Source organism: Siphateles boraxobius, unplaced genomic scaffold (genome assembly GCF_051911475.1).
Source record: "Siphateles boraxobius isolate OS27281-9 unplaced genomic scaffold, OSU_SipBor_1 77, whole genome shotgun sequence".
Lineage (NCBI taxonomy): Eukaryota > Metazoa > Chordata > Actinopteri > Cypriniformes > Leuciscidae > Siphateles > Siphateles boraxobius.
The window spans coordinates 11,860,277-11,885,761 of NW_027509205.1; the positions used below are offsets into that span (position 1 = coordinate 11,860,277).

The window sequence follows — 25,485 nt, forward strand, 5'->3', positions numbered from 1 at the left end:
AGTTCCCTGACCCAATGAGTGGAGTAAACTGATGAGAAGAAACACTAACATGTATCTGGGAATCTGAAGGATCTGGAGAGATTCTATATGGAGGAATGGTCTCTGATCTCTTGTCAGGTGTTCTCCAAACACATCAGGCATTGTAAGAGAAAGCTCAGAGCTGTTATCTTGGCAAAAGGAGATTGCAAAAAGTATTAAATAATCTTATTTGATATTATTATTCAAATAATTGATATTTGATAGAATCCACGATGCCATGTTTCTGAACAAGAAGTCCAGGACCTCCAACAGAAAAAGGGTGCCAGTAATTGTGGCCAACTTGTTTTGGAGGAAAAACATTAATTTCATAATGTGATTTCTCCCCCCACTTTCAATTCTTTTACTTCAATGAAAAGTTAGATTTTTGCTAATTATTTGAATGAAAGGATAAATGCAGATTTTTTTTGCACAGCCATTTTTTATCATATTTACCAGGGGTGCCATAATTTTGACCATAACTGTATATATATAGATATAGATATATACATACATATGCTCATTTGATATCTTGCTTTTTCTAGACTCAACATATTCATCAGCCTGTTAATCTCAGTATGCTTGCAGGATTCAGTGAATGATCAATGCTCTGTGGTTGTGCCCTGCATGACACAGCCAATCCATCATGCAACAACAGACCCCAGTTGAAGCTGTGGTCACGCTTGTCTGGTAGATAGTACATAATTCACAGTTGATTTGCATGCTTCAGGTGGTCTTAAATTTAATCTGGCTGCTTATTTTCTAATACGTCATTTGCACATTATAAAGACCAACAGTCTTGGCTTTATTCTGATTACTAAGGAAATCATCTGTTAAGGGTTTCAAGACAGGAAGCCAAATACTAGAACAGTTCACATGGTGTCTTGCATACATATCAGTGTAATGAATTCCTCAGGAACATCTCTATATCTCTGTTAAATTGATATTCTTATCACTAGCATATAGTCTAACAATGGCCAGAATTCAAAAATTCAAATCAAAAGTACAACATCACAGCCACAAAACAGCATAAGACTGTCCGACTGGCTTCGCAACCCTGCCCAACACCAATCAAAGCTTACATATGCTCATTACAACGCAGAGTAGGACTACATCCGCACGGAAAAAGATGCTTTTAACAAGACATTCTTGGTGAATAGGAACAGACAAGCTGGTCTCTTCATTAGTTTATCAAATGGAAATTTTATCTACATGCATTACCATTCTCAATGCTCTCTGACAAGCTGAAATATTTTTTTAATCATTATGGAACTCGATAATACAATTTATATTCATGCCCAAAACTAAATGTCAAAATATTTTTATAAGTCTAATAAGAATATTTGACATCATTTGACGTTTCAAGTAGTGTTGTGAACAGTACCACAACAAAATATGCACCCAATGGGCTTAATTGCTAACATTTTCAATTTGACACATTTAGTGAACCTTGCAATTTCACCGTAATATATTCCTTCACTGAGCAATATCATAACGCAGCATGAAATGTTTCTATTAGGTATTAAAATGCCATTTCTGCCAGCATTTATTACAGGTGATGAAATTAAGATTGGACATGTTGTATTTGGAACAATCAATAATGAATTTAACTCCCTTTTGAAATAATTATTAACATTAGATTTTCAATAAATTGTGTACTTGCTTTGTTATTTTTTTTCTTATGTGGATTATTGACTAAAGAAAACAATAGTTCTTAATCCATATGTTGTAAAAAAAAAAAAAAAAAACAGCTCAAAAACAGTGGCTTTGGCATTTCCATACAATATACTATTATCAAAATACTCAGTATCTAAAAATTGGCTTATTTTTTTACATGAAATGTAATGAAGGAGTCCAAGAATGTAGACTAGAATAGTATTGTATATTGTCAGTGCGTGTGTTTTTTGCTGCGTTTAGCTCGGGTCTCTCTCTCAGCTTGTGGTTGTGAAGTGGACTGGTTTTGAGCGCTGATGGATTGCAGGGCTTGAACTCGCTTTAGGCGTTTACTCAGCTCACTTTCACATGCCTGGACCAGCGCTGATGTCCTTTCACTGTCCCAGCCCAATACCTCCATCATGACCTCCACTCCCTGCCTCACCACCATCTGCATAAACAAGTACATCCATATATGAGACCATAATACTAAATTAGTCATCTTAATTTACCAAACACACAAAAGCATAATTCTTTTTATTAATATGAATTAATTAATATAGGTATTTCTCTTTTTCAAAAACACTCGTTTTTTGCAGATATACTCCTGTGTCTTGCATTCATTCATACCACTGAAAAGAGTGAGTGCCCCCTACTGATATATGACTGAAAGTACACATTTATTTATTAATTTTTTAAGTCAACATGACATCACAATTGACCCTAAGGTATGTAATGCCTACTTTTCACAATTCAATCAATTCACAATGGATAAAAATCAAGTCCTGCCTTCAATTTCATTTCAGTTGAATGTCCTGTTACACTCTAAAATATGTCAGATTACAGAAGCAGAATGGGTTGTGAACGGTGTTCATGTCTTTCACTCTCTAGTATATCAAAAATGATAAATGTTTACTTTTTTTTCTTAAAATCACCATGAAATCAAAACGGACAATTCTTATTTTTTATGGAATATTGGAGTATTTATTCTAAATGATTTGTCTGTGCATATCATTATTTTTATATACTATATATATATATATATATATATATATATATATATATATAATCCTCATAATCTTTAATCAAAATAAATTCCCCTCCCTCTTGCAGAAACATCTCTTCTCTTCTCTGATGATGTGTTTACTGGCGTGAGGTGGGATATGACATCACAGCAATAGCAAACCACAACCATCCAATCAATTCCCGTTTCACTTAAATATGTCACAATAGGGAAGAAAAGACTAATCGCAACTTCTGTTTCATGCAGACTTTATGAAATTGTGGGAGATCTTACAACACTGTTGTGGTTGGATATCATACCTGTAGCTCCTCATTGGACAGTCTGGTCTCTGGGTATTTTTTGTCCTTCAGAACCATTAGCGTTGTGGAGTTGAACCCTGCTGCGGCCTCCACCTGCACCCCATCTGTCTCATCTAGTTTAGCGCCTGCAGCAATGACAGTGGTTAACATCCCGAAAGTGCTGGAAAGATTAGGGCTGTCACAAAAACAGATAAGCTTTTGATCATCCAAGCTGCTACTTTTCTTCATTCCACCAAGTAATGATGAAATGAACTTGTCTGAACTGGATCAATATTTAGAAATAGCTCTGCGACACCATCTAGTGGCAGCAGAGTCAAAGCAACACAGTAAATAACATGATGTTACAGTTAACTTGGGGATCTTTCAAATATTGCTGGTATAGCTTGGGTTGTTATCTTTCTCATTTTATCAAATGTGATTTAAACTTTTCATTGAGGGATATATTCCTCTATTTTTCTGGGAGTGACTATGCTATTGATAATGTTGTTAATTTCTTTGTGTTGCATTGTAAATTTTTTATTCACAAAAACAAATTTCTCAAGACTTTGCCTAGATTTGATGTCCTCATTGCTGAGATTTCCCTTATTGTAAAATCTCCTAAACTCATCAATAACAGTAAGAACAACTCATTTCTTAAGAACTATGTACGCTTTTTTCCTACTTGTTGAGGAGCTAGTTCTTTTATTTATTTATTTTTGTTTTTTTTTGTTAATGTACTCAATGCAGTGCTGTTTCTTCTTTGTGTAAAAAATTTTTTTTTTGCTGGTATCTATAATATTTGCTTTAAAGAAGACCTATTTTTATTAGTTTTTATAAGTTACAAAGCACAAAGTCTACTCCATAGGGAGTTATTCTCTATATCTGTGCGGACTGTTTCCTGAAACGCCTCTATTGTAGTCTTGAGTTTTCTTCCAAGAACTTACACATCACAATATTCCTCATTTAAATAAAAAATGGGGTGAGGCCTGGTAGAGTTGCGTTAGTAGTGTGTTGAAACTTGCGTTATGGTAAGGAGTGTGACACTTTTGAAGCGTCCATTGAAGCAGTCGACCATTAAGAGCACACAACACTTTTCGGAAGGAGGGGTTTCATAGAGACAGGAACTAAACAGAGCGTTACTGACAGACTGGGAAGAGAGGTGCTGCAACAATAGCCGAACAGTAAGGAACGGTTCCTGTTATATTTCCCCATTGAGCTTTGTTGAGCGCGGCACTATTACAAGCCTTTCCCGGAAAATTCCTGGAATTTTCAGCGCGGTTGGCTAACCATGCTGAACCGTGCTGGTAAAATGCGTGTAGTGACGTTGTCACTCAGGATCGGTCACTTGTCTGTTGCCTGGCAGCCAGTTTCTCTGTAGCTGTCCAAGCGTGCTATTTGAGTAAAGTTACCACAATTTAATAATAAAATAAAATTAAATATCCGATCATCCTCCATAATGTGGTCTTATACTGTCTGTAAACTCTTGCATTACCAAGGCAAAGACTGACGAATTAATATTACAATCCAAAGAGCGGCCTTTTTCAGCCCCACAGTGCAAAATGAAACCACATCTGTACCGACTGGGCCGGATCAGCACGGAATGGAACGGTTACACAATGAGAACAGTTTGGCCCGACGGTGTCAAGTCAGCTAATGTAAAATATGGGGAAAATTATATTTTTGAACATTAAAGCATAAAAACCTATTCTAGTAAACCACAAAAACAAAATCTGATGATCATAATATGGCATCTTTAAACATATTCCTACTTTCTTCTTGTGGGTCCAAGGCGCCTTCTCGCTCCATGGCTTTCAAATAGAGCCTCAGTAACTCTTTGGACTGTCTCTCTTCTTCCCTGCGGTCCAGCATTCTCTGCAGCGTGTCCTGTAGGACCTGTGTTTTCTGCTGTGAGAAGTTCAACGCCGCAGCCAGATCTGAGTATGGCACTTCAATCAAACTCTGTAACACATTTTTATATAATTATTCTCTGAAAACCCCAGTAAAACATTGTCTATTTACACAATTTAACCATACATGTAAAGGATAGAGGTCTTTATGTGGCAAAGTAAAAAGCCAACATCAAGCAGACCTGTAAATTTGCCTCAGACATAAGGATAATACTGGCCAGGTCCTGTCTGAGCTGCTTTGCCAAACTGCGCCAAGATTCAAACCCATCAACATCGTCCATTCCATCTATCTCTATATTAGCAGACTCTCTGAAAGGCTGTGCTGTGCCTCCATCAACTAGACAAATCATAATCAGTTTAGGTTAGTAATGATGATCTGAACAAATAGTAATACAAATATCCTGGAATAGGCTATATCTCACTTTGATGAATATGCATCCATATTTCATCGGCATGCAACAGCATGAATTTTGTATTTGCTGGCAGACACAGAAAGTAAGCTTCGTCTTCAACGATGGTCCCATCTTCTTCTAGCACCACTGAGACTGATGCACTGGGACTAAACCCTAGAGCCTCACCCCCTGTGAGAGATGAAGAGAATGTGTCAAATGACAAATAGAGCACAGGATGAATGAACTGTCAATCTTAAAAAATGAGTAATGGTGTACTTCGTTTGCTTTTTATATGACACATATATATGTGTCATTTGACACATATATATATATATATATATATATATATATATATATATATATATATATAAACATTTTGAACTTCGGGTTAACTTGATTAAAAATATTATTAAGGGTATAAACTGAATAAAAAAGCAGAAATATTACAATCCAATAAAAAAAATCAAAGAAATTAACAGACAATGAGCTATGTTAGGATATTCTGTACATATGGGCTTATTTGATAAAGTTGATGCAAAATACTTGGAGAGAAATCAAAAATGGGAAAACATTAAAGAATGTATGTAATGTAACATTAATTTTAATGGCATTTTTGACTGAACTATTAACAAGATAGCATGCCACAGCACATGTTTTTGTTTCAGTTATGCTATATTTATTATGAATAATATTTTTAGGGATGGGAGGAACAAAAATCAATCCTCCAGTGCACAAAGATTCTCTCTTCAACAATTCTGAATTGATTCCGACAACCTTAGATTTTTTAAAAGTATTTATATTTAAATAAATTATTATTATCACATGTTAGATCATTATTATTTTTCTTATTAATACTTTAACCCATTAATTAAACATTACTCTTATGTGTCAATATTGATCTTTATGTTCTAAAATTAGGCTATTATAAACTTTTCTCTTACATTTCTCTTTAAATGATGCCTATGTAAACACTAGTAAAATATGCAAAAACGTGCTATATAAATAAACTTGGCTAAATTAAAAGTTTATATAATCCTGCTTATTTCTGCATGTTAAAAGAAAACATATAAACTTCCACCTGAATTCAGGGTGAAGCGAACTCATTTATTTTCAAACCCACCTTTTAATTTGAGTTGATCCAGAGAGGTCACAGCCAGCCCATAACACTTCTGTCGGCTAATGTTACACACTTTACATACTTTTAATTCTGTCATGATGATAGTCAAAGTTCAGAGTTCATTATGTAGTATCTTCAGTGCCTCACACTTTGTTCTTGGGTGTTATTTTTTTGTCTGAATACACTTAAAATTCTCACCATCTGTTTGACAGATATTTCTGCTTCCGTGTTTTGAAATGTGCTGATCGAATAGTACTGTGAACGAATCGTTCTGTTGATTAGATTCGTTTTAATGAGTCAATTGAACCGATTACCAAAACCGGACTGAACTCTTGCTAAAATAACAATCACTTTGAACTGGTTCTTTGAAACGAACTGTTCAAAAGAACTGACCAGTGAGACTCGAACTTCGTATCACTAGTTCAGACCAGAGCCATTGAGAGAAGAATGGCGTTGGTTCAGACTAAAGCAATGGAGCACAGTTGAACCATTAGCTTCGTTAGCTTTCTGGCTAGTAGCTCTGAGAAGATGGCATCCTCGGACCAACCTGAACAGCAAAATCAGGTAGTTGATAACATTTCTCCAGTTAGCAACATGTATTTTGCTTGTTCGGCCGTGGACCTGCATAGTAAACGCACATTTTGTCACGTTTAAATTATTGATATACTCATAATCTGGCTGTCCCATGTTGTTTAGGAAAAAGTTTTAGCTGGTTTGCTAGCGTCCTGCTCACTGTCATCCCATGCAGTTAGACAGATGTGTGTGACAGGTGTAGGCCACAGAGAATAGGGCATTCAGGAGATTTCACGGCAGATCTTAGTGTCTGGATCTGGTCAAATTAAGCACCTTGGGAACATTTATCACCTATTATTTGTTATGTTCATTCAGGGGTCATTGACCCTGAAAACATGACACAGGTCACATCAGGGGCGTAACCATCATTAACATTAGATACACCATATCATTTTTTTTAAACCAGTAATTTACAGCTTTTATTTCTTGCTTAAGGCAGAACATACTTTCTATACTGTAATAAAGCCTATTGCAATTAGCACTGCATTATTGTTGTTTTAAAATTAAAATTTCCTGAGATGGTTTAAAAAACACACATAAACCATATATTGTCGTAATCGTGTGTTTATTGTCTTCACGTTTCATCTGTCCAAATGTTTCTGCTTTTTATTCAGCTACAGTGATATCTGGATGCCCTTGTCTATTTAAGGATTTCCTGGAATGTCATAAGTTATTAATTCTATGAGTCCGTTTTGGAATTTTTGTAAGAGAGCGCGCTCTGGCTTCCAGTATGAATGAAACTTGCATTACATAAGAGTGTTAACACTTCATAATGCTTACATTGCCTGGTTTTGGATAAGAAAAAACGTCAGGTCTCGCATAGAATATATTATCTCTTTGAGTTTGAATCTAGATTTATTCACGTTGTTACATGAAAACCTGAAAAAGTGCGAGAGATGAATTGTCATGTATCCTCCTTGGGCTCATCTGTCTTAGTCTCAGAAAAGTTTTTTTCTGTGTTTACTGCTAAAGTAAAAGCTTTATTTAGGCAATGTTTCAGCAACGAATTAAATTGATTGTTTATCCAAAAATGAACAGTCTGTCATCATTTACCCATCCTGATGTGCCAGACCTGAATGTGAAAAAAAAGGTATATGAGAGAGGGTGATGCAATATAATTGGAGGACAGTCAATAATTGGAAAACATTAAAGAATGTATAAACACACATTTTAGAAATATATAATTTATAATAAAGTCTAGGTCTAAATTTATAAAACAAAATCTTATTACTCTAACCCATTAATAAAATTGTATTACTTATATTTTTTCTTTACTCATCTTTATGTCCTAAAATGATTTTAAACTAGAGGCTTATATATCCCTTTAAATTATGTAAAATATGTAAAAGCATTAATTATAACATTTAAAATGGGCTATATAAATCAGCAACAAATTAAAGGCATACCTCACCCAAAAATGAACAGTCTGTCATTATGTACATTATGTCTGTCTTCATGTTTTTCCAAACCTGTATGGATTTCTTCACCAGGGACACAAAACGAGATGTTAGGCAGAATGACATCCACCATTCATTTCAATTGCATATTTCCATGATTTTTTAAAATGATGACATACTCTTAATTTTGGGGTAAATATCCCTTTAAATAAATGCTGTTGTAATGCATTAAATGTCTCAGATTTAAGAATAGGACATGAATCTTGGTTGATTATTCTTATGCATTTTTCTCTATTACATACTATGATGTAAACATAAGTTTGTCTTGATAAATAATTGCATATAAATATAGGTGAATTTTATGACTGTGTAAGAACGCATATCACCAGGCCAGAACAGAGTCTGCAAAGCGTCACGAGAGACGGCGTTAAATTCCCTCATGTCTCAAAGCACAAAACATTATAATAATAACGAATGCGAACAACTTAGAGAGCTCCGACTTGTACCAAAGTCCCTTTCAAGGAAAGTCTGTTCACTCGGTAGCCGTATTTGCAACGCCCCCGGGCAGCTATTTCGGGCATCCAAGACCAAGTTCTGTCTACCTGAATGGGGGAATCTTGAAATCTCAAAAACATCTTGCAGAACACAATTAAATAACATATTTCAAATCAGCAACAAAATCTGACATGGACTGCCCCATAAATGTTGTTTATTATGCTCAAATAGCATTTAAAAAAGCGTATTTTTCATACTAGATCCACCAATGCGCATGAGCAGTCCTTAGTGCACGTTCAGAACACTGACTGTTTCTGTAGCAACCGGAGCTTCTAACGGCAGCTGGCGTGATGTAACAACTTTATCAATCAGCGATTGGCCGTTATATTTAGAAGGCGGGACTTAATCTGCCATATTCCATGTTGCACTTTCTCCCATTCCAAAAGTAGTGCACCATCTTTGTATGTCTTAAATTCTTTGCAGATTGCATTGATAGTGTCAACAGAAATGGCCATAGAGTCTGAGGAAGTGAACAGCTCCGAGTAGAATGTCAGGGGTGTCATCTTGTAATTACAACATGACTTAAACACAGCATAAGCTCATTGTTTTGGTTCAGGAGGAACTATAAAAGGTGTCTTCTGTTTGTTTGCTGTGCTTGTCTGTCTGTCTGCTTAACCTCATGGAACATGCTAATGACGTGAACAGAGTGTATAGGTTGACAGTCAGGTAGGGCATCCTATCATTGCATTCGGACCGAAATGTGACCGAAAAAGTGTTATTGAAAAACTCTGCCTACCACTTCGAAAAATGTCAATAAATCTTTTAAGATATCCTGAAAAAAAAAACACTTCCACACTCTCCACATTAAGCAGCACAACAATTATAAACTAAAATAATAAGAAATGTCTCTTAAGCAGCAAATCAGCATTTTAGAATGAATTGATATTGAATAGGCTATTGAATAGATTGAAAAACTGTATTGCTGGTCCAACACACTGGAACAAGCTCCTGTAGCCATCCGAACAGCACCGTCTCTCTTTGTTTTTAAATGATCCTATTTCCTTGAACATTTGTTATTAATCTAAAATTTGTTATGTAGTTGAATTTTATCCCTTTGTACATTTTTAAATGTTTAATTTATTTTGGTCAACCCATGGTTGTTTTTAAATGTGCTTTATAAGTAAAGAAAAAAGAAAGAAAGAATGCTGAAGGATCATGTGGCACTGAAATTAGAGAAAAAATTTATAAAATATATAAAAATAGAAAACAGTTCTTTTAAATTGTAATACTATTTCATAGTGGTACAAATTAGTCTTTCTTCAAAAACATTAATAATCTTACTGACTCCAAAATTTTGAACGGTAGTGTTAAAACTGTTACTATTATGTCCTTGAGCCTAATCTACCTAACCCAAAATTGCTTCACACTAATATGTTACAGTATGTCAAATAAATATTCTAATTTGAACTTTCCAGGCTTATTTAGTGCTCTAAAGTGGATTTAAAGGGATAGTTCACCCAAAAATGAAAGTTCTGTCAGTATTTACTCACCCTCATGTTGTTCCAACCCCGTAAGACCTTCGTTCATCTTCGGAACACAAATTAAGATATTTTTGATGAAATCTGAGAGCTGGATCACTCCTCCATAGGCTTCTTAAGGGATTGAAACTTGCCAGCCCCGAAAAGTCATTAAAGACATTGTTAAAATAGTCCAAGTGACTACAGTGGCTCAATCTTAAGTTTATAAAACGACGAGAATACTTTTTGTGCGCAAAAATAACGACTTTATTTAAACTATTCATTTCCTTCTCTGTGGGCCTCGAGTCACTTCACTAGAATAATAGCGTAAGTGCTTCTGTGTTGTACGTCACACGCATCACCCACATGACCAGCGTCGGCCAATAGTGAGCCTACGTGTGACGTAGCTCTACGTAATCACACTACGTTAACTGACGGCCCACAGAGAAGGAAATGAATAGTTGAAATAAAGTCGTTATTTTTGTTTGATTTTGCGCACAAAAAATATTCTCGTCGCTTGTTAAACTTAAGATTGAGCCACTGTAGTCACTTGGACTATTTTAACAATGTCTTTAATAACTTTTCGGGGCTGGCAAGTTTCAATCCCTTAAGAAGCCTATGGAGGAGTGATCCAGCTCTCAGATTTATTAAAAATATCTTAATTCGTGTTCCGAAGATGAACAAAGGTCTTATGGGGTTGGAACAACATGAGGGTGAGTAAATACTGACAGAATTTTCATTTTTGGGAGAACTATCCCTTTAACCAATGGTATCAGACATCCACTGATCAGAAACAAAACTGTGACATAGAAAATACCAGGCCTGGCTCAATTGCAGATGTTGATAAAGGCAGGAGTGTTAATGGCATCTAATGACAATCAGTAATGCAGTAAACTCTATAGTCTGTCAAGAACTGAATGGCAATATATAGACATTAGGGTTAGTGAAACTTGAGTTTCAGCTCTTGCAGGCTACCAGAGAGAGGCATCATTGAGTTTTAATGGGTGAAGGGACATCTTAAGGACAATACCATTATTCTTCTCAGATTTATGATTGGTAGATCCTATCTGTATGCTAACATTTCTGCCTTTTTCCTCACCTTTTTTTTAAATTATTTTGAAAGAAGTCTCTTTTGCTAACCAAGGCTGCATTTATTTGATAAAAAAAAAATGTAAATAATAAAATTTAAATATTTTTTAAATGTAATTTATTCCTGTGCTGGCAAAGCTAGGTCCTTCCGTGTCAACTCAACCAGAGGTCCCCGACTAAAAATGTTGATTTGGACCATTTTTTGTCTGGTGAAAGTAATACATAATTGAAGAAGAAAGCCAAATATTAAATGTTATGGATGCATATTTACTGAGTAATCCACTATATTGTAGAGGGGGTCAAAATGACAATTTTAGAGCCGAAATTACGGTGGGCTAAAAATGACTTTAGAAAGATGGCCGCATTATTTTATTTTATCAAACTTTTCTTTTGGTATCTTCATTTTAAAGGCCCCAAATGGTACAATCCCAGAGATATGGACATCTTAATGCGGCTCCATGAGTGAATTGGTCAAAAAAAAATTCACAATTTTTTTGATGAATAGAAATTTAAAAAGATCACCATTTATTTGAAGCAGACGTCTTTTGTAACTTTATATATGTTACTGTCACTTTGATCAATTTAATGCTGTATAAATGTAATACTGTCTTCTTTTTAAATATGCAAAATCTTACTGACCCCAAACTTTTGAACATTACTGTACATTTCTGGTGAGGGATTTCTCATGATTATAGTGTTACCATTTAAAGGCCTTTTATCATGTTGAAAGTATGAAAGATAGCTGCACAACATGTTTTTTTTTTCCTGCTGTACTTTACTCGAATCACATGTAGTCATAAATTGTCCCACTAGGTGGCGCTGTAACACAAGGCTTGTTTCTTTCAGAATGCTCCAGCCAGAGAAGACACGGCTCCAAGAGAAGCGCTGGTAAGTTTCAGAGGTCCTGCTTACCTGCACTCATTATTCTCTACATAGAGTTTGTTAAAAGAATGTTTGGAAACACTTTATTTTACAGTGTCATTGTTACATATGTTACATGTAGTTACTATAGTAATAACTATAAATGATGCATATTTACATGCAACTGACCATGAACCAAACCCTAATCCAATAGTAAGTGCATGTAGTTACATAATATTACTCAGTACTTAAATATATAATTACACTGTAACAATGACACCTTAAAATAAACTTTTTTTTATAGAATTGCTTTACATTACCATTATTATTATTACCATATGCCTAAACAGAAAACAGATATTATATTTTGTACTGCTTATTTTGTTTTGTCTTGCCTGCTGTTTAATTGGTTATTTTTTTATAAGAATGTCTGGTTCCTGTTCTCTATATGATTGGACAAGCCACATTCAAAGCCGATATTTCTTGGTCATTGGTGTCTTTTATTTAATTTATTTAGTGTTATAGAAGCATTAACCGAGTTGAGGCTGTGTTTTACAGAGATTTTACCTCTTTAGTTAGTCTTATTGGATTTTGAAAATGTTTTATTCAGCAAGGACAGCTTCAATTGATCAGAAGTGACAGAAAAAGAAATTTATTTGAAGATTTGTACTTCATTTCGAACTTCTTTTTTAACTTTCTATTCATCAATAAATTATATAAAATGTATCACAGCAGCACAACTGTTTTTAACTTTGATCATAATAATAAATGTTTCTTTAAAAAAAAAAAACTTACCGACCCCAAATGTTTGAACGGTAGTGTATGATCATGATTTTTCTTTGATAACATGTAATTCTCAGCGTGACTGTAATCAGTGTTGGAGGTTTACTTCAGATTACTTTGAGTAACTGTTAAAGCGACGCAGTACTTTAAAAACAAAATATCTGATTTACTTTTTCAAGGTGTATTTTGTTTTCCCATTTATTGACCGACTCGTCTCTTGTCCCCATGTTGAGAGAAATCGTTGCTGCTGGCCTTCAATTATCCAATTCAACCATAAAACCGACATTGGATAAACATCAAATTTGTGTTTCATTTGTTTTTGTTTTTATTGCTGAAGTAAGTGTGTTGAATTCTCCTGTATCCTATTCTTCTGCAATCCAGCAGCTGTCACTTTTGATGTCAAAGGGCCTTTACATATGCCAAAAATGTATTTAAATACGGACAAGAAAGCCCAGAACAGGTGAGACAAAGTAACGTCAAAGTAACTTAACACATTCATTTCATTAAAGGTAACTAAGTATCATAAATAGTTACTTTTTGGGGGGAGTAACACAATATTGTAATACATTACTTTTAAAACCTTCCCCAAAACATTTGACCATTAGTTCGTAGATGACTTACTAGGTGGTAGTTTTGTGAATGTGAGTAATCCTCACCAATCCCCCATAGTGTGCTTCTCAGCAGCGGAACTGCTCTCTTTCTTTTATTGCTCTTAAACTAGGAAGTTCTTGGATTATCTATGGCACATTTACTATCATTGGACAATTAGGCGGTGTATTGTTCGGTTTTGTGTGATGTGATTTTCTGCTATGAATGATATCTAGCCATGCTCAAAGCACCGTCCTTAACAGCGGGGAAAAATGCAGATTATTAAGGCTTCTTGGCTTTCTAACTGCTTGACAAGTCCCCCTTTTTTTCCTCTGCTTTTCTCTTTTTGATGAGCTGCTCTTTCCCAGTTAAGTGGATTATTACAGCTCTGGATAATTCATGTCACAAGGCATTATTTGGATGGGGTGAATAATTGAAATCTGTGTCTGAAAGGATTTGATGTGGATGAGCGGAAGGGGAGTAGTGGCAGGGCTGGAGGGAGGCTCTGGGCGCGAGTGCCGGGGTGTCAGGCTGGGGACACCAGTTATGTTAACAGGTTCTGACTCACCTCGCCGGATGGGCGGCCCTCGCTCCTCGGTGGCAGGCGACTCTGGCTGGAGTCTGAGCCAGAACAGGTTTGGACCTGCGCTGTCACTCAAACCCAGTACCAGTCGTGCTCAGGGTTGAGCTCTTGCCTCCAGGGGTTGTGCTTCCTGGCCTGTCCCGCTACCACACACTACACACTGCACAGGACTTCATTTATTCTTTTTTTTTTTACCGCCCACTCACTTTTCTTTCCTTTCTTCTGATTTCCTTTCATTTCTGTTATTTTCTTTTCCTTTTTGGTCTTTTTCCTTTTTTCCATTTTCACTTTCCTTGTCTTTTTCATTGCCTTTTTCCCTTTACATTTTCATTTAACTTTCCTTTTCCTTTTCTTCCCTTTACTCCTATTTCTGTTCTTTTCCTTTGTGTTCTTTTCTTTACATTTTTACTTTCATTTACTTGTCCCTTTAAATTTCCCTTTTTCCCTTTCAGTGTCATTTCCTAGTCTTTTATTTTTTTATTTCCTTGTCCCGTACCCTTGTGTTCCTTTACATCCCTTTTACACTTTAATTTCCTTCTGCCTTCTCTTTTCATTTTTCCCTCTACATTTCCCTTTTCTATCCTTTTCCTTTTCTTTAAATTCTGCTCTTTCCCTTTTTTCTTTTTTGTTCCCTTTTGTTCCCGTTCTATTTCTCTTTCTTTCCCTTTACATTTCCCCTTCCTCTCCTTTTTCCTTTTTTTACTCTTTGCCTTTGCACTTTCCTTTCCCTTTTAATTTCTCTCCCTTTTCCCTTTACATCGGCCGTTTCTGTCTTTTTGCCTTTTCTTTACGTTCTGTTCTTTGCCTTTTCCAATTTTTTCTTTTCCTCTACAATTTCCTCTTACTTTTCTCTAATTTTCTTTACTTTCTTTTCTTTTTTCTTTCTTTTGTTTTCCCCTTCCCTTAAGCCTTTCCAGTCCCCACACCTTTTCCCTGTCATTTCCTTCATCTTTTTTTCCCCCCGTTTCTCTTTTCCTCTTTCTTTTTTTATGGTACCTTTCCTTTGTCTTTCCCCCATTCTCTAACTTCAGTCGATACCTGAAAGTATAGGCAAATCAGCCTTAACATTTATTACATCATAGAATGCCTATAAATTCCCAACTGAATAACATATCTGAATTTAAATATAGCAGTAAAAGATTTAACCATATTCATGATTAGTGGAGTTAAATATCACCTCAGGCTGTCAGAGAACCAGTGCTGTTTGACTCACAGAATCCATGTTTGTCAGCTCTCTTGTTTGCCTTTTAGTCTTCTGTGGTGGGCTTTCTGCCTCAAAGGTGTGTGAAAGGTTAAAATCTTTCCCTCCAGTGGTGTTTTGCGGTACCCTTCTGCGATCTACCGCCTGTGACTGTAATGCTCAGCTTGTTGGCATGGTAACTGCCGGCTCCATGGGATGCTCTCCCATCCCTTCTCTGCCCGCTGGGGCTCCACTGTGCGCCCCAAATATCACTGGCCTCCTGTGGAAAGAGCGAGGGATGCAGGAGCAGAGGGAGGAGGTGAAAGGAGGGGGGAGGGAAAAAAAGGAAAGTTGTTAGAAGAACATCCCGGTCTCGCCGCAACTTCAAAAGCTCCCCTTCCCCAGGATATTAAGCAACTGTGATGAAAAATTTAGCAAGCGTTAAATAAGGCGCTTTGAAGTGATCTGTTTTGGCTCGGCAGTCTCTGAATTTCCGGAGCCCCTCTGCTGTCACAACCACGCTGGAAAAAAGAGAGAGCATACCCAAAGCTGAGGAATTGGGGTCTGCCTGATGAGATGCCGATGTTGACATTATAGCCTGTGGCATTGACCATTGCGTTGACTTGGCGCTCTGTCTTAATTATACCATTATTTTCTTTATATCATACACCTTGCTTGCCCTAGGCATGGAGACATCTGTTGCTCAAATGTTGGTTTTGAGAATGAGCTTCCACCACGCAGAAAGTATCAGTGACCTATCAAGAGCATTCATTTATATTCATGGTCCATGGGCCGCTGTTGACATTTTGGGACAGCATTTCACTTTTGTTTCATTTCTGCAGTTCCTGATTATGAAACTTGAAAGTTAATTATTGAGGGAATGAGGGGTTGTTAGCCAGTAATAACCCAAAAGACTTACTCTGTGCTCACTTTCAAACTGTGCTGCAATTTAATTTGCCTGGGGATCCATCCTTGGACTTTTCTCCCCCCCCCCCCCCTTTGCTCATTACTTTAATTGTAATTGTAATCCTTTATTGAAGCTGTCTGCAGTAAAGGAGAGTTATGGTTGGCATGGGGGCACAGGCCGCAGAGATATTTCATGATTGTTGGGGATGATGGTCACTAGGTGCCGATGAGCGGGCCAATGAGGGGTCTCTCATTCCTGAGAGATTGCTTTGAGGAACAGACTGGGTTGATTGAAGCAGCACACATTGGTAGAACATATTTTCCAGAGCGGCCAAAGCGGTATTTATTGTTTGAATTTCATAAGACTGTTTCATATCAAAAGTAGTCAGGGCAACTTTATTTATAAAGCGCTTTATACATACTGTAAAGCAGCTCTAAAAAGAAACTAGTCTCATTGTTCAGCTGAGGTCAGTTAAGTGTTGATTTGGTTTCATTCAATTTCAATAATTGTATAAAGATCATCAAATATGAAATGAGTTCAATTAAATTATGTAGCAGCTCTGTTGAAAACCGTGATGTCATCGTCCATCTCAGTTCAGTTCTCATCCAATAGCCTCAGTACAGTCAAATCAATAATATTGCTGAATATTAAGTGTCCCCAACTAAGCAAGCCAAAAGGCGACAGTGGGAAGGAACCCTGACTCCTCCATCAGTGACCGAATTGGAGGAAAAAACCTTGGGAGAAACTAAACTCAGTTGGGGGAGCAGTTCTCTTCTGGTATCATTCAGAATATTTCATCCAGTTCCTTCTGCTTGAAGATTGAGATACATCACACCGGCATTGAGATACATCACACTGGCATATGTAACAGAGCAATGCATTAGATGGAAAGCATGCTACGAATAATGTTTACTGAAATTTTTGTCACGCATCAACTGAAAACAGCATAAACTAAAAGATTGAGATTCAAGAATCGATATTGTTTCATCAAAATGAAAATGGATTAAAATTGAGATTTATATTGACACCACACTTTTGAATGGTAGTGTATATATCGCATATTATTGATAAATTAAATGTTTAAACAAAGTCCCCCTGTTGTCAATAATTTTATTTCTTAAAACTCATTTTTGATCACCAAAAAAATTCTTCATGCCTTAAAATAGCCTGTAACTATAAACCCTTGCTTCATTTAGTATACGTGGACACATGAATATGCAAATATGCAATTTGCGATTTCTAACTTTTTTGAGCAGTTTACTGCAGTTTTAAGGAGAACATACTCAGCAATGGTGCTGACATGAATTTGCACATGCTTTGTCTTATAGCATAATAAAAACACCACATAGACAAATAAACAACATTAAAAACTTGATTTTCACCACAGGGGGTCTTTAATACAATAAGCATATGTTGTTAGTTAGATCATAATTTAGCTGACAAATCCAGGCCGTTTTTTGATACCCCAGTTGAGCACCTGCACTTGCACAGGTTTGGTTTGAGCCATTATCCTGTTCATACAGTATGTGCATTTTGGAGATGGATAAATAGGTTGATGAATTACCGCTAAAGTATGTGTTTGTGTGAGATGTGGAAGTTTATTTTGTGTTGTTGCAATTGACACTGTCGTGTCCTGAGCTGTTTGAGCTTGTGGTTAATGATACAGGAAAAGGCCTGCGGTTTTATTGTTGCTGTGTTGCACTTTTCCGCCCCCACCAACCTTGTCCCAGCCGCCTTGGAGGGGATCTGTGTGAATTTTCACTGTCACGTCCAAGGGCGAGCGGCACAGGGTCAGCTAATTGCTTTTATAATTATGATTTCACGTCAGATTTATTGTGCATGCTTGAAGTCTGCAGATCAGGGGCTTCGGAAAATGTGTTTACAGCTTTTGGCTAGACTCATTCTCCTGTTTCAGTCAGCCTTTTTGACTCAATTTACCAGATTAGATGTGAATAGATGAGACCTGGCCTCCTCTTCAAGCCACACGGTGTATAATTTCACAACTCCATCTGCAAAGTCCCCTTCTGAATGTGTTTGTTTACTGCTGTGAAATGCTCATTAAATGACTGAGGGATGACACAAACCAGAAATCCCAGTTTTGCGTTTGAACCGTGAAATGGCGTCTCTCGCATCCTCAGTTGTTTTCGGCCTGCCTCTATGACACTAGTCTGAGTGATTGTGTTATTTAGCCTCTTTTAAAGTAGGTTCCATAACTGTAACTGGTTAGGTTTTTTTGATGTTGGTCATATATATTTTTTTCTGGTTCTCTTTGAAAAAGCTGAGAAGATAAAGACGAGTGGCGCCCAGATTTCTTTACATTGTGGTTTTGGTCTTGTCTGCTATTGGACCAGATTTCTGGAGCTGGTCCCCTTGAGGCCAAATTCAGCAGATTTATGGCCGGACATCTTCCCACATGAAAAGCCCATTTCTTTTCATTTTCTTCTCCCTTTTTTTCAGTTTTCATTTCAATTCTCTAAAAGACTACTTTGCTGATATATCAAATCTTGCTGCTTTTTTAATGTTTCTCATGTCAAAGTCTTTTACATACTTCGATACCACAGCAAAACTACTAGCTTAACTAATAAAGTTCAAACATATTAAAGGCAAATTAACAGTCACAGCAGGTATTTATAGGCTGCTGTCGCGTTAAGACCCAACATAATGATGTACATTCAATTTCTCAACTGTTTTCGTTCACTTAGACATACCCAACTATGTTTAGGATCACGGATCAACTACTTTTCGTTTAACCACTAAATAGCATGGTACAGTCATGGCCAAAAGTTTTGGCAGTGACCATAAATTCTGTTTTGCAAAGTTTGCTGCTTCAGTTGTTGTGGTGTTGATTCACATTGTTTCTAGATTATTGTGCAGTAGTGATCAGATGCATTTTAAATAATTGCAAAAAGCTTCATTTGCCAATTTTTTTTAAACTTAATTACAAAAATCCAAATTTCACAGGTTTTTGGCCCTGGGACAAAATGACCAGCTAACATCATTTCACTAATCGAATCATCACATGGGAAACGAGTAGGCTTCTAGTAATTTCAGTTGAAATCACTCAATCATTCTGATTGGATTATAAGAGCAGACTGATGGAGGGAAGAAGTGCTTCTAAACATTGTGTTCTTTAGCAATGGTTACCTCCAAAGAAAGACATGCCGCCATCATAGCTTTGCATCAAAATCGCCTCGCATGCAAGGAAATTGCGGTAAAGAATATTTCACCTGAAAAAAACATTTACCGGATCATCAAGAACTTCAAGGAGAGAGGTCACCTGCAGTGAAGAAAGCTTCAGGACATCCCAGAGTGTCCAGCAGGCTAGAAGAAAAGGTGAACACTACCATGAGTCCTGTGTCATGCCAACAGTGAAGTGGGGTTGCTTTTCATCCAAGGGTATGGACTCTCTCACAATTCTGCTCCAAAACACTGCCATGAATAAAGAATGGTATCAAAACATCCTGCAAGAGGAACTTCTGCCAATGACCCAGGAGCAATTCTATGATGATCTGTGCATTTTCCAGCATGATGGAACACTATGTCACAAGGCAAGAGTGATAATGAAGTGGCTCTGAGATCATTACATTACAATTTTGGATTCATGGCCAGGCAACTCCCTGGATCTTAATCCCATAGAGAACCAGTAGTTAATCCTCAAGAGGCGAGTGGACAAGTAGAAGTCCACAAATTGTGATGAACTCTGAGCTCTAATAAAGAAGTAATGGATCACAATCAGTCAGGATTTGGACCAGAAGCTGATATCCAGAGTGAATTGCAGAGAATATGAAGAAGGGTCAACACTGTAAATAATGACTCTTTGCTTAAATTTAATGTTTTTGTCTATCAAAGGCTTTAAAGTTATGAAATGCGTATCACTCTTTTCCAGTATACCATAGAAACATGTGAAAAGAATAATGAACAAAAACTAAAGCAGCAAACACAAAATTATTTTCACTGGCAAAACTTTCGATATACAGTGGGGTCCAAAAGAAAAGACCAAGTTGTGAACTGAAAAAATAATACATGACTTCAAATGTACAGCTTGTTTACATTTCAAAAACGTTCTCTTTAGTTCAAGGTTTAAATTATAGGCCTATTTGTTAAATGTATACAGTGTGTGTGTGTGTATATATATATATATATATATATATATATATATATAATTTAAAAAAAAAATTAGGCCTATAGTTTTTATATAACATTTCTATTTTTATATGTTAATATTTTATCTAAAACAACATAAAAAATATTGCTTTTTACATTTTATTTAGCATTTCTGTGTTAACCGTTTTGACACCATAATCACTGTGGTGTTGTTTTCTCTAGAATGACAACAGCAGAAGCATGAGCATATTATATTGTACGTCTGATACACACAATGTAATTTTAAAATCCTTGTAGGAGCTACATTTGTCTCTGTCGTTTGTCTCCAAATAGCTCTAGTTTCTTAACGTCCTGTGACATCCAGCATTTTGTTTGTTTGGCACTCATGTGGGAAGATTCATTAGATTTGTCAGGTGAGTCAAAGCTATCAGCTCACGGAAATCAATTAAAACTGCCTGAGTCACCAGCATATCTGGTTATTTGTCCATTTCTTCTGATTTGTCCACTTCATCAGAACATGGCTTTGCCATTCATCAGTCACAAGCTTTCATGATGGTTTCGTGTTTGCCTGTATAAGCTGATAATTAAAGTTTGCCTTCAGTTTGACCGCAGCGAGAATGTTTGTTAGGAAATTGTGTTGACATAGCCTGTTAAACATTACAATCTGTGTCATATTGTTCTCAAAGCCAAAATTTTCCAAGCCAAATACACTTGCTTCCTTTTATGGCCTGTCAAAATGACTGAGAATGTCTTGAATTTAGGAAATTGTGGGTTATAGACCATTAAATTCTCCAAGATTCCTTAATTAAATCCTCTTTTATGAGGTGCGTCTCTGTTTGTCAGTGCGTATTTCTCTCCGTCTGCTGCTTTCCCATGTGTCTAGATTAATTTTGTATGACAAAGTTTAACGTTACACTATCTCCCTTTCACATTGCTCAGTGACCTGATGAGGTTTGGCCGAACTGCATGGAAATGCAGTGTATTTTCAGCACTTTCCTTCTGATGTCCGTATTTTGCTAACCGCTTTGCAGGCAGGTTTTAATTGGAACTCTTTGATTACCCAGAAATCAATAAAATATAATTCATACTTGCCCCGCAATTTTGTAAAATCTCTGCAAATATATTAATGCCAACAGAACTGCAAGAACAGATCTGTAATTTCTAGGTTTGCTGTTGCCTGCTGAACTGTGTCATTATATGTTGGCCCGACACGATGATGGAAATATGACAGGATTTTAATTATAGCGTAGCCGTGTTTTTAAAGAGCATGGAAGGAGATCTGTGACACCAGTTTGGGTTGCGCTTTGTAATTACTTCCGTTTGATGTGAAGGTTCTCCTTGGCGGCAGATACGAAGTGGAGCAGACGCGTTGAAGAGAGGTATAGCATGTGATGGAAAGAGAGAGACTCGCCATATGACTGACGATCAGGTCGAATCAGTGACTGCCTTCCCCCGTCAGCTCTCTTGAACGCACACACCCGCACGTCCCCCTCACCCTCCAATGTCACTTTCAAGGCATAATTACTCCAAGTTGTGTTGATTAGTCTAAGAAGCAATTATGCCAGTTTTTCCGCTGCAAATGAGGAGACATGATGGCCCCCTGATTGACAGGAAACATCTCTGCTTTAATAAGTAAATGACTATGGTAATGCAGGTACAGAGAGCCTTTGATATGTCAGCATCTTTCTCTTTGCGGGCCCTGTCCCTGTGATTTTAATGAACAGGAGTGGGACTAAAGCCCTGTGTTTTCTGACTTCCAGGATCTGTCAGGAGTGAGGACCGACCGGCAGCCAGCATTTCGTCTGGAAACGCCTAGTTTTTACAGCGGTTCCTCTGATTTCTAGAAGCGTTTGATCAAATGAATAAGGGAGAAGGGGAAAAAATAAGAGTCTCCTCGGCGCACTGCGAAAGCCACATTTTTCTAGTTGTACCTCTTTGAAGTGCTCGATCATGTTTGGAAGTCTAGAAATCAGAGAAAAATTCAATGTAATTGACACATTGGGACTGTTCTTTATCTGCCTGCGCAGTAAGTTATTAGCTGTTAATTCATCTGCCAACTCCCCTGCAGCGCCCGTTATTTGTTTAAATGGAGGGATTCCCATGGTGCATTTGTAACTACACTGCTGAAATGCTCCTCTCTATAATTATTTAACATTACACGCTGACTTATAGTGGTTATCGGTGCTGGAATATTAACATGGGAAGAAGCAAGGCTGTTTAATCACGACTGAGACTTTGGGCCAGAGTTGTGTTTGGAGCACATGGTTTGCTATGATCTGCTTTTAAATACTATGGCAAATGTTCATATTCTTTCACATTACGTAAAGTCTGGCCTGATTTGAATGACACGTGTTGGACACATCTCTTACCAATAGGACAGAAATGTTTATGGAAGACCCTTTGATGTGGCAGTTGATGTGCATTAGGTATGGTCTGATCCTCTGCTTCCCATCCAGAAAAAATACTTTAATGTGCAATAAGGTAGTCTACTCTTCTCTACTCTTTCAAGTTCACTCCATTGTACCCTACTCTACTGGAGTCTAGTCTTACTCTTGTGTACTATTTTCTACCGTACTGTAGTTTAGTCTAGTCCAGGGGTTTTAAGGGGGTGCTGTTTATTTGTTTGTTTGTTTATGCAATAGAGACAATGCACGTTAATGAACAGCAGTATAAAAATACAAAATGTAAACATGCTGGATTATAGCAACATTGCTTACCATAATCTCTGTTAGGGGGTCCATGTCAAATTTGTGTAAGAAGAAAATACAAAATGTGTATTTAGAGAGGGAACCATATAAGTGTGTGTTTAGGATCTAAATTAAATATTAATAAATATAGTTTTACTCTTTAGATTTTTATAATAAATGTAATAAAATTAGGATAATAAAGTTCATTCTGCTTGCTAAAGTGTTGTTCAGGGGTTTTCAAACAAATTATTTTTAATTTAAGTATTTTTCCACATAATATTTTAACAATTTGCTTTATACAGTGGCAATTATTTAATTTAATTTATTATCTTTATAATTTTGTACTTTCTCCCACAAAATAAATGCAGGGGGTGAAAAAAACATAATTTTTCTAGTGAGTAGGTCACTCACAAGCGGGTCATCAACAAATCTAAAAAATGTCTGATCTAGTCTACTGTACTATCGTTTAATTTAGTCCTGTCTATTTTACTTCATTGTACTCTACTCCAGTGCACTTAACACTACACTCCAGTGTACTCTAATCTTGTCTAGTCTACTTTACTCCAGCTCTCACTACTCTAATTCTCTCTAGTGTACTCTATTCTAATCTACTCTCGTCTTCTTTGCTGGGCTCTAACAGGATTCCCATACAAGCTGGCAAGCCGGCACAGCCTTTTATTCATTATTCCACACTTTTTATTCTTATTGTAGGTAGCCAATTTATGGATTAGTTCATAAACGGGGACGCCCGCCCCTCGAATAACCTCTGCGGGCACACGCGTGTACCGCCGCATAAATGTAATAGAATCATTTGCACTAGCACTCTCAATCCCTCGCCGTAATTTATGCGGATTGAATAAGTGCCGTATTGTGGAAAAGCGCGAGTGGACCAAACACTCATTTGTCACCTCTAATAAATGTTGGAATGTAAATTATGAAGTTATGCTTCAGATGTAAATGCACTTTGTTTCAGTCTCTTAATGCAGAGGCCCCTTCGCCAGTACATTAAGAGAATGAGTGAGGTCGGCAGAGAGAGAACATAAAAATTCAGTCTGTTTTCACAATCAATAATGAGCTCAAAAAGGCTCAGATGGAGGAACATTATGAAATATTTGAAGTCGACTTCATAAATTATTGCTGGAAAACTGGCATGTACACTAAAATGTAAATACATTAATGTTATTAATAATGAAGTGACTAATAGTTCTATCACGACTGTAATAGCTGTTTAATAGAACGTGACAGCAAGAATATATTGCACTTCGCTCTCTGAGATGGGATGGAGCAGGACATTTATCAGTGCTCGTTCAAAAACACTATTTTGATTATTTTGTTCAACTAATTGCCCACCCCCTTCAAACACAACATCTTGGCCCCTCAAAGAAAAAAAAACAAGTAATAGATATTAATTAATACGTGTCAGTTTTAACCAGTTTGATGAAAAATAATGTAGAGAAGATGCTAATAGGCTTCTCGTTTCTCTCTGTGTGGCGCTGGTAGATTACAGCTTTAACAAGCCAATCAGGAATCAGTCAAGTGAGCTGCAGTATGGCATGTAAAAGGTCTTATGGAGTGTGTGTGAGCTCCGTAAAAGTACAGGAAGTTGTGGGAAAAAAGTTAATAAGAATAGATCGAAAATTAAAGCATTAAAACTATGCAAAAGAGCAATTGCAGTTATATATATATGTGTATAAATTTATATATAGTGTGTATTTGATATGTGGGTGTACAGGCACCTGTTGCTGCCCCGTTTGTGAGCACTAGGGGCTGCTGGAGACTGTATTATAGATTCGTACTCGCTCCTCTCAGAGTAAATCCCCTCCGAGGGCCTTTAAACTATGCGTTTTATAGGTCTCAAAAGGGCAAAGGCGCTGCTTGAACTTGCTTATATAAAATCGCAGTTGCCTCTGGGCTCTAGTAAGTGCTGTTTTGTTGATGAATTCTCTTTGGCGTTCTGACTGAGTCAGGTGTGCGTACAATCAAAAAAGGACTACTGTCCGTCTGAGGACTCGCATGTATCCAGACAAACTACCTTTTTTCCTCTTTGTATATCATCAGGAGCCCCATCTTCAAATAATTCTGTATTATTATTAACAGGAATGAGAAACAGGAACCCGCATGTATCTGTTAGCTGCTGGCAGCCTTGTCAAACACCTGGACCAGTGGCCCGAGGGCTTTAAGTGTTGTGACAACAAGAGAATGAGAGACAGGCTTAAACACTCAGAATAGGTGCTAAATGTGGCACATGTCACCATTTTGGGTGGGCTGCTGGTTAAACAGCAGTGGCCATTTTTGTGGAGCTGGATGGGGGAGAGGTGAGAGCTGTCAGCAACCT

The 25,485-nt window shown here is 36.9% G+C and overlaps 2 protein-coding genes across 2 annotated transcripts in view; one reads left to right on the forward strand and one right to left on the reverse strand.

Annotated features, from left to right (window-relative positions):
- Positions 1 to 727: 727 nt before the first annotated feature.
- Positions 728 to 6,718, reverse strand: dffa (DNA fragmentation factor, alpha polypeptide). The gene is made up of 6 exons (XM_077218163.1): positions 6,390 to 6,718; positions 5,300 to 5,458; positions 5,060 to 5,214; positions 4,740 to 4,929; positions 2,992 to 3,116; positions 728 to 2,119 (listed from the first exon to the last, which is right to left on the reverse strand). The coding sequence occupies exons 1-6, from the start codon at positions 6,481 to 6,483 to the stop codon at positions 1,904 to 1,906; spliced, it is 939 nt and encodes a 312-aa protein (XP_077074278.1). The 5' UTR covers positions 6,484 to 6,718; the 3' UTR covers positions 728 to 1,903.
- Positions 6,719 to 6,821: 103 nt separating this feature from the next.
- The window catches only part of pex14 (peroxisomal biogenesis factor 14), a 70,557-nt gene continuing 51,893 nt past the window's right edge, over positions 6,822 to 25,485 (forward strand). Inside the window, exons 1-2 of the mRNA XM_077218162.1 lie at positions 6,822 to 6,950; positions 12,304 to 12,345. Of these exons, the coding sequence (XP_077074277.1) occupies positions 6,915 to 6,950; positions 12,304 to 12,345 (78 nt within the window). The 5' untranslated portion in view covers positions 6,822 to 6,914. The remainder of the gene's footprint in view (positions 6,951 to 12,303; positions 12,346 to 25,485) is intronic.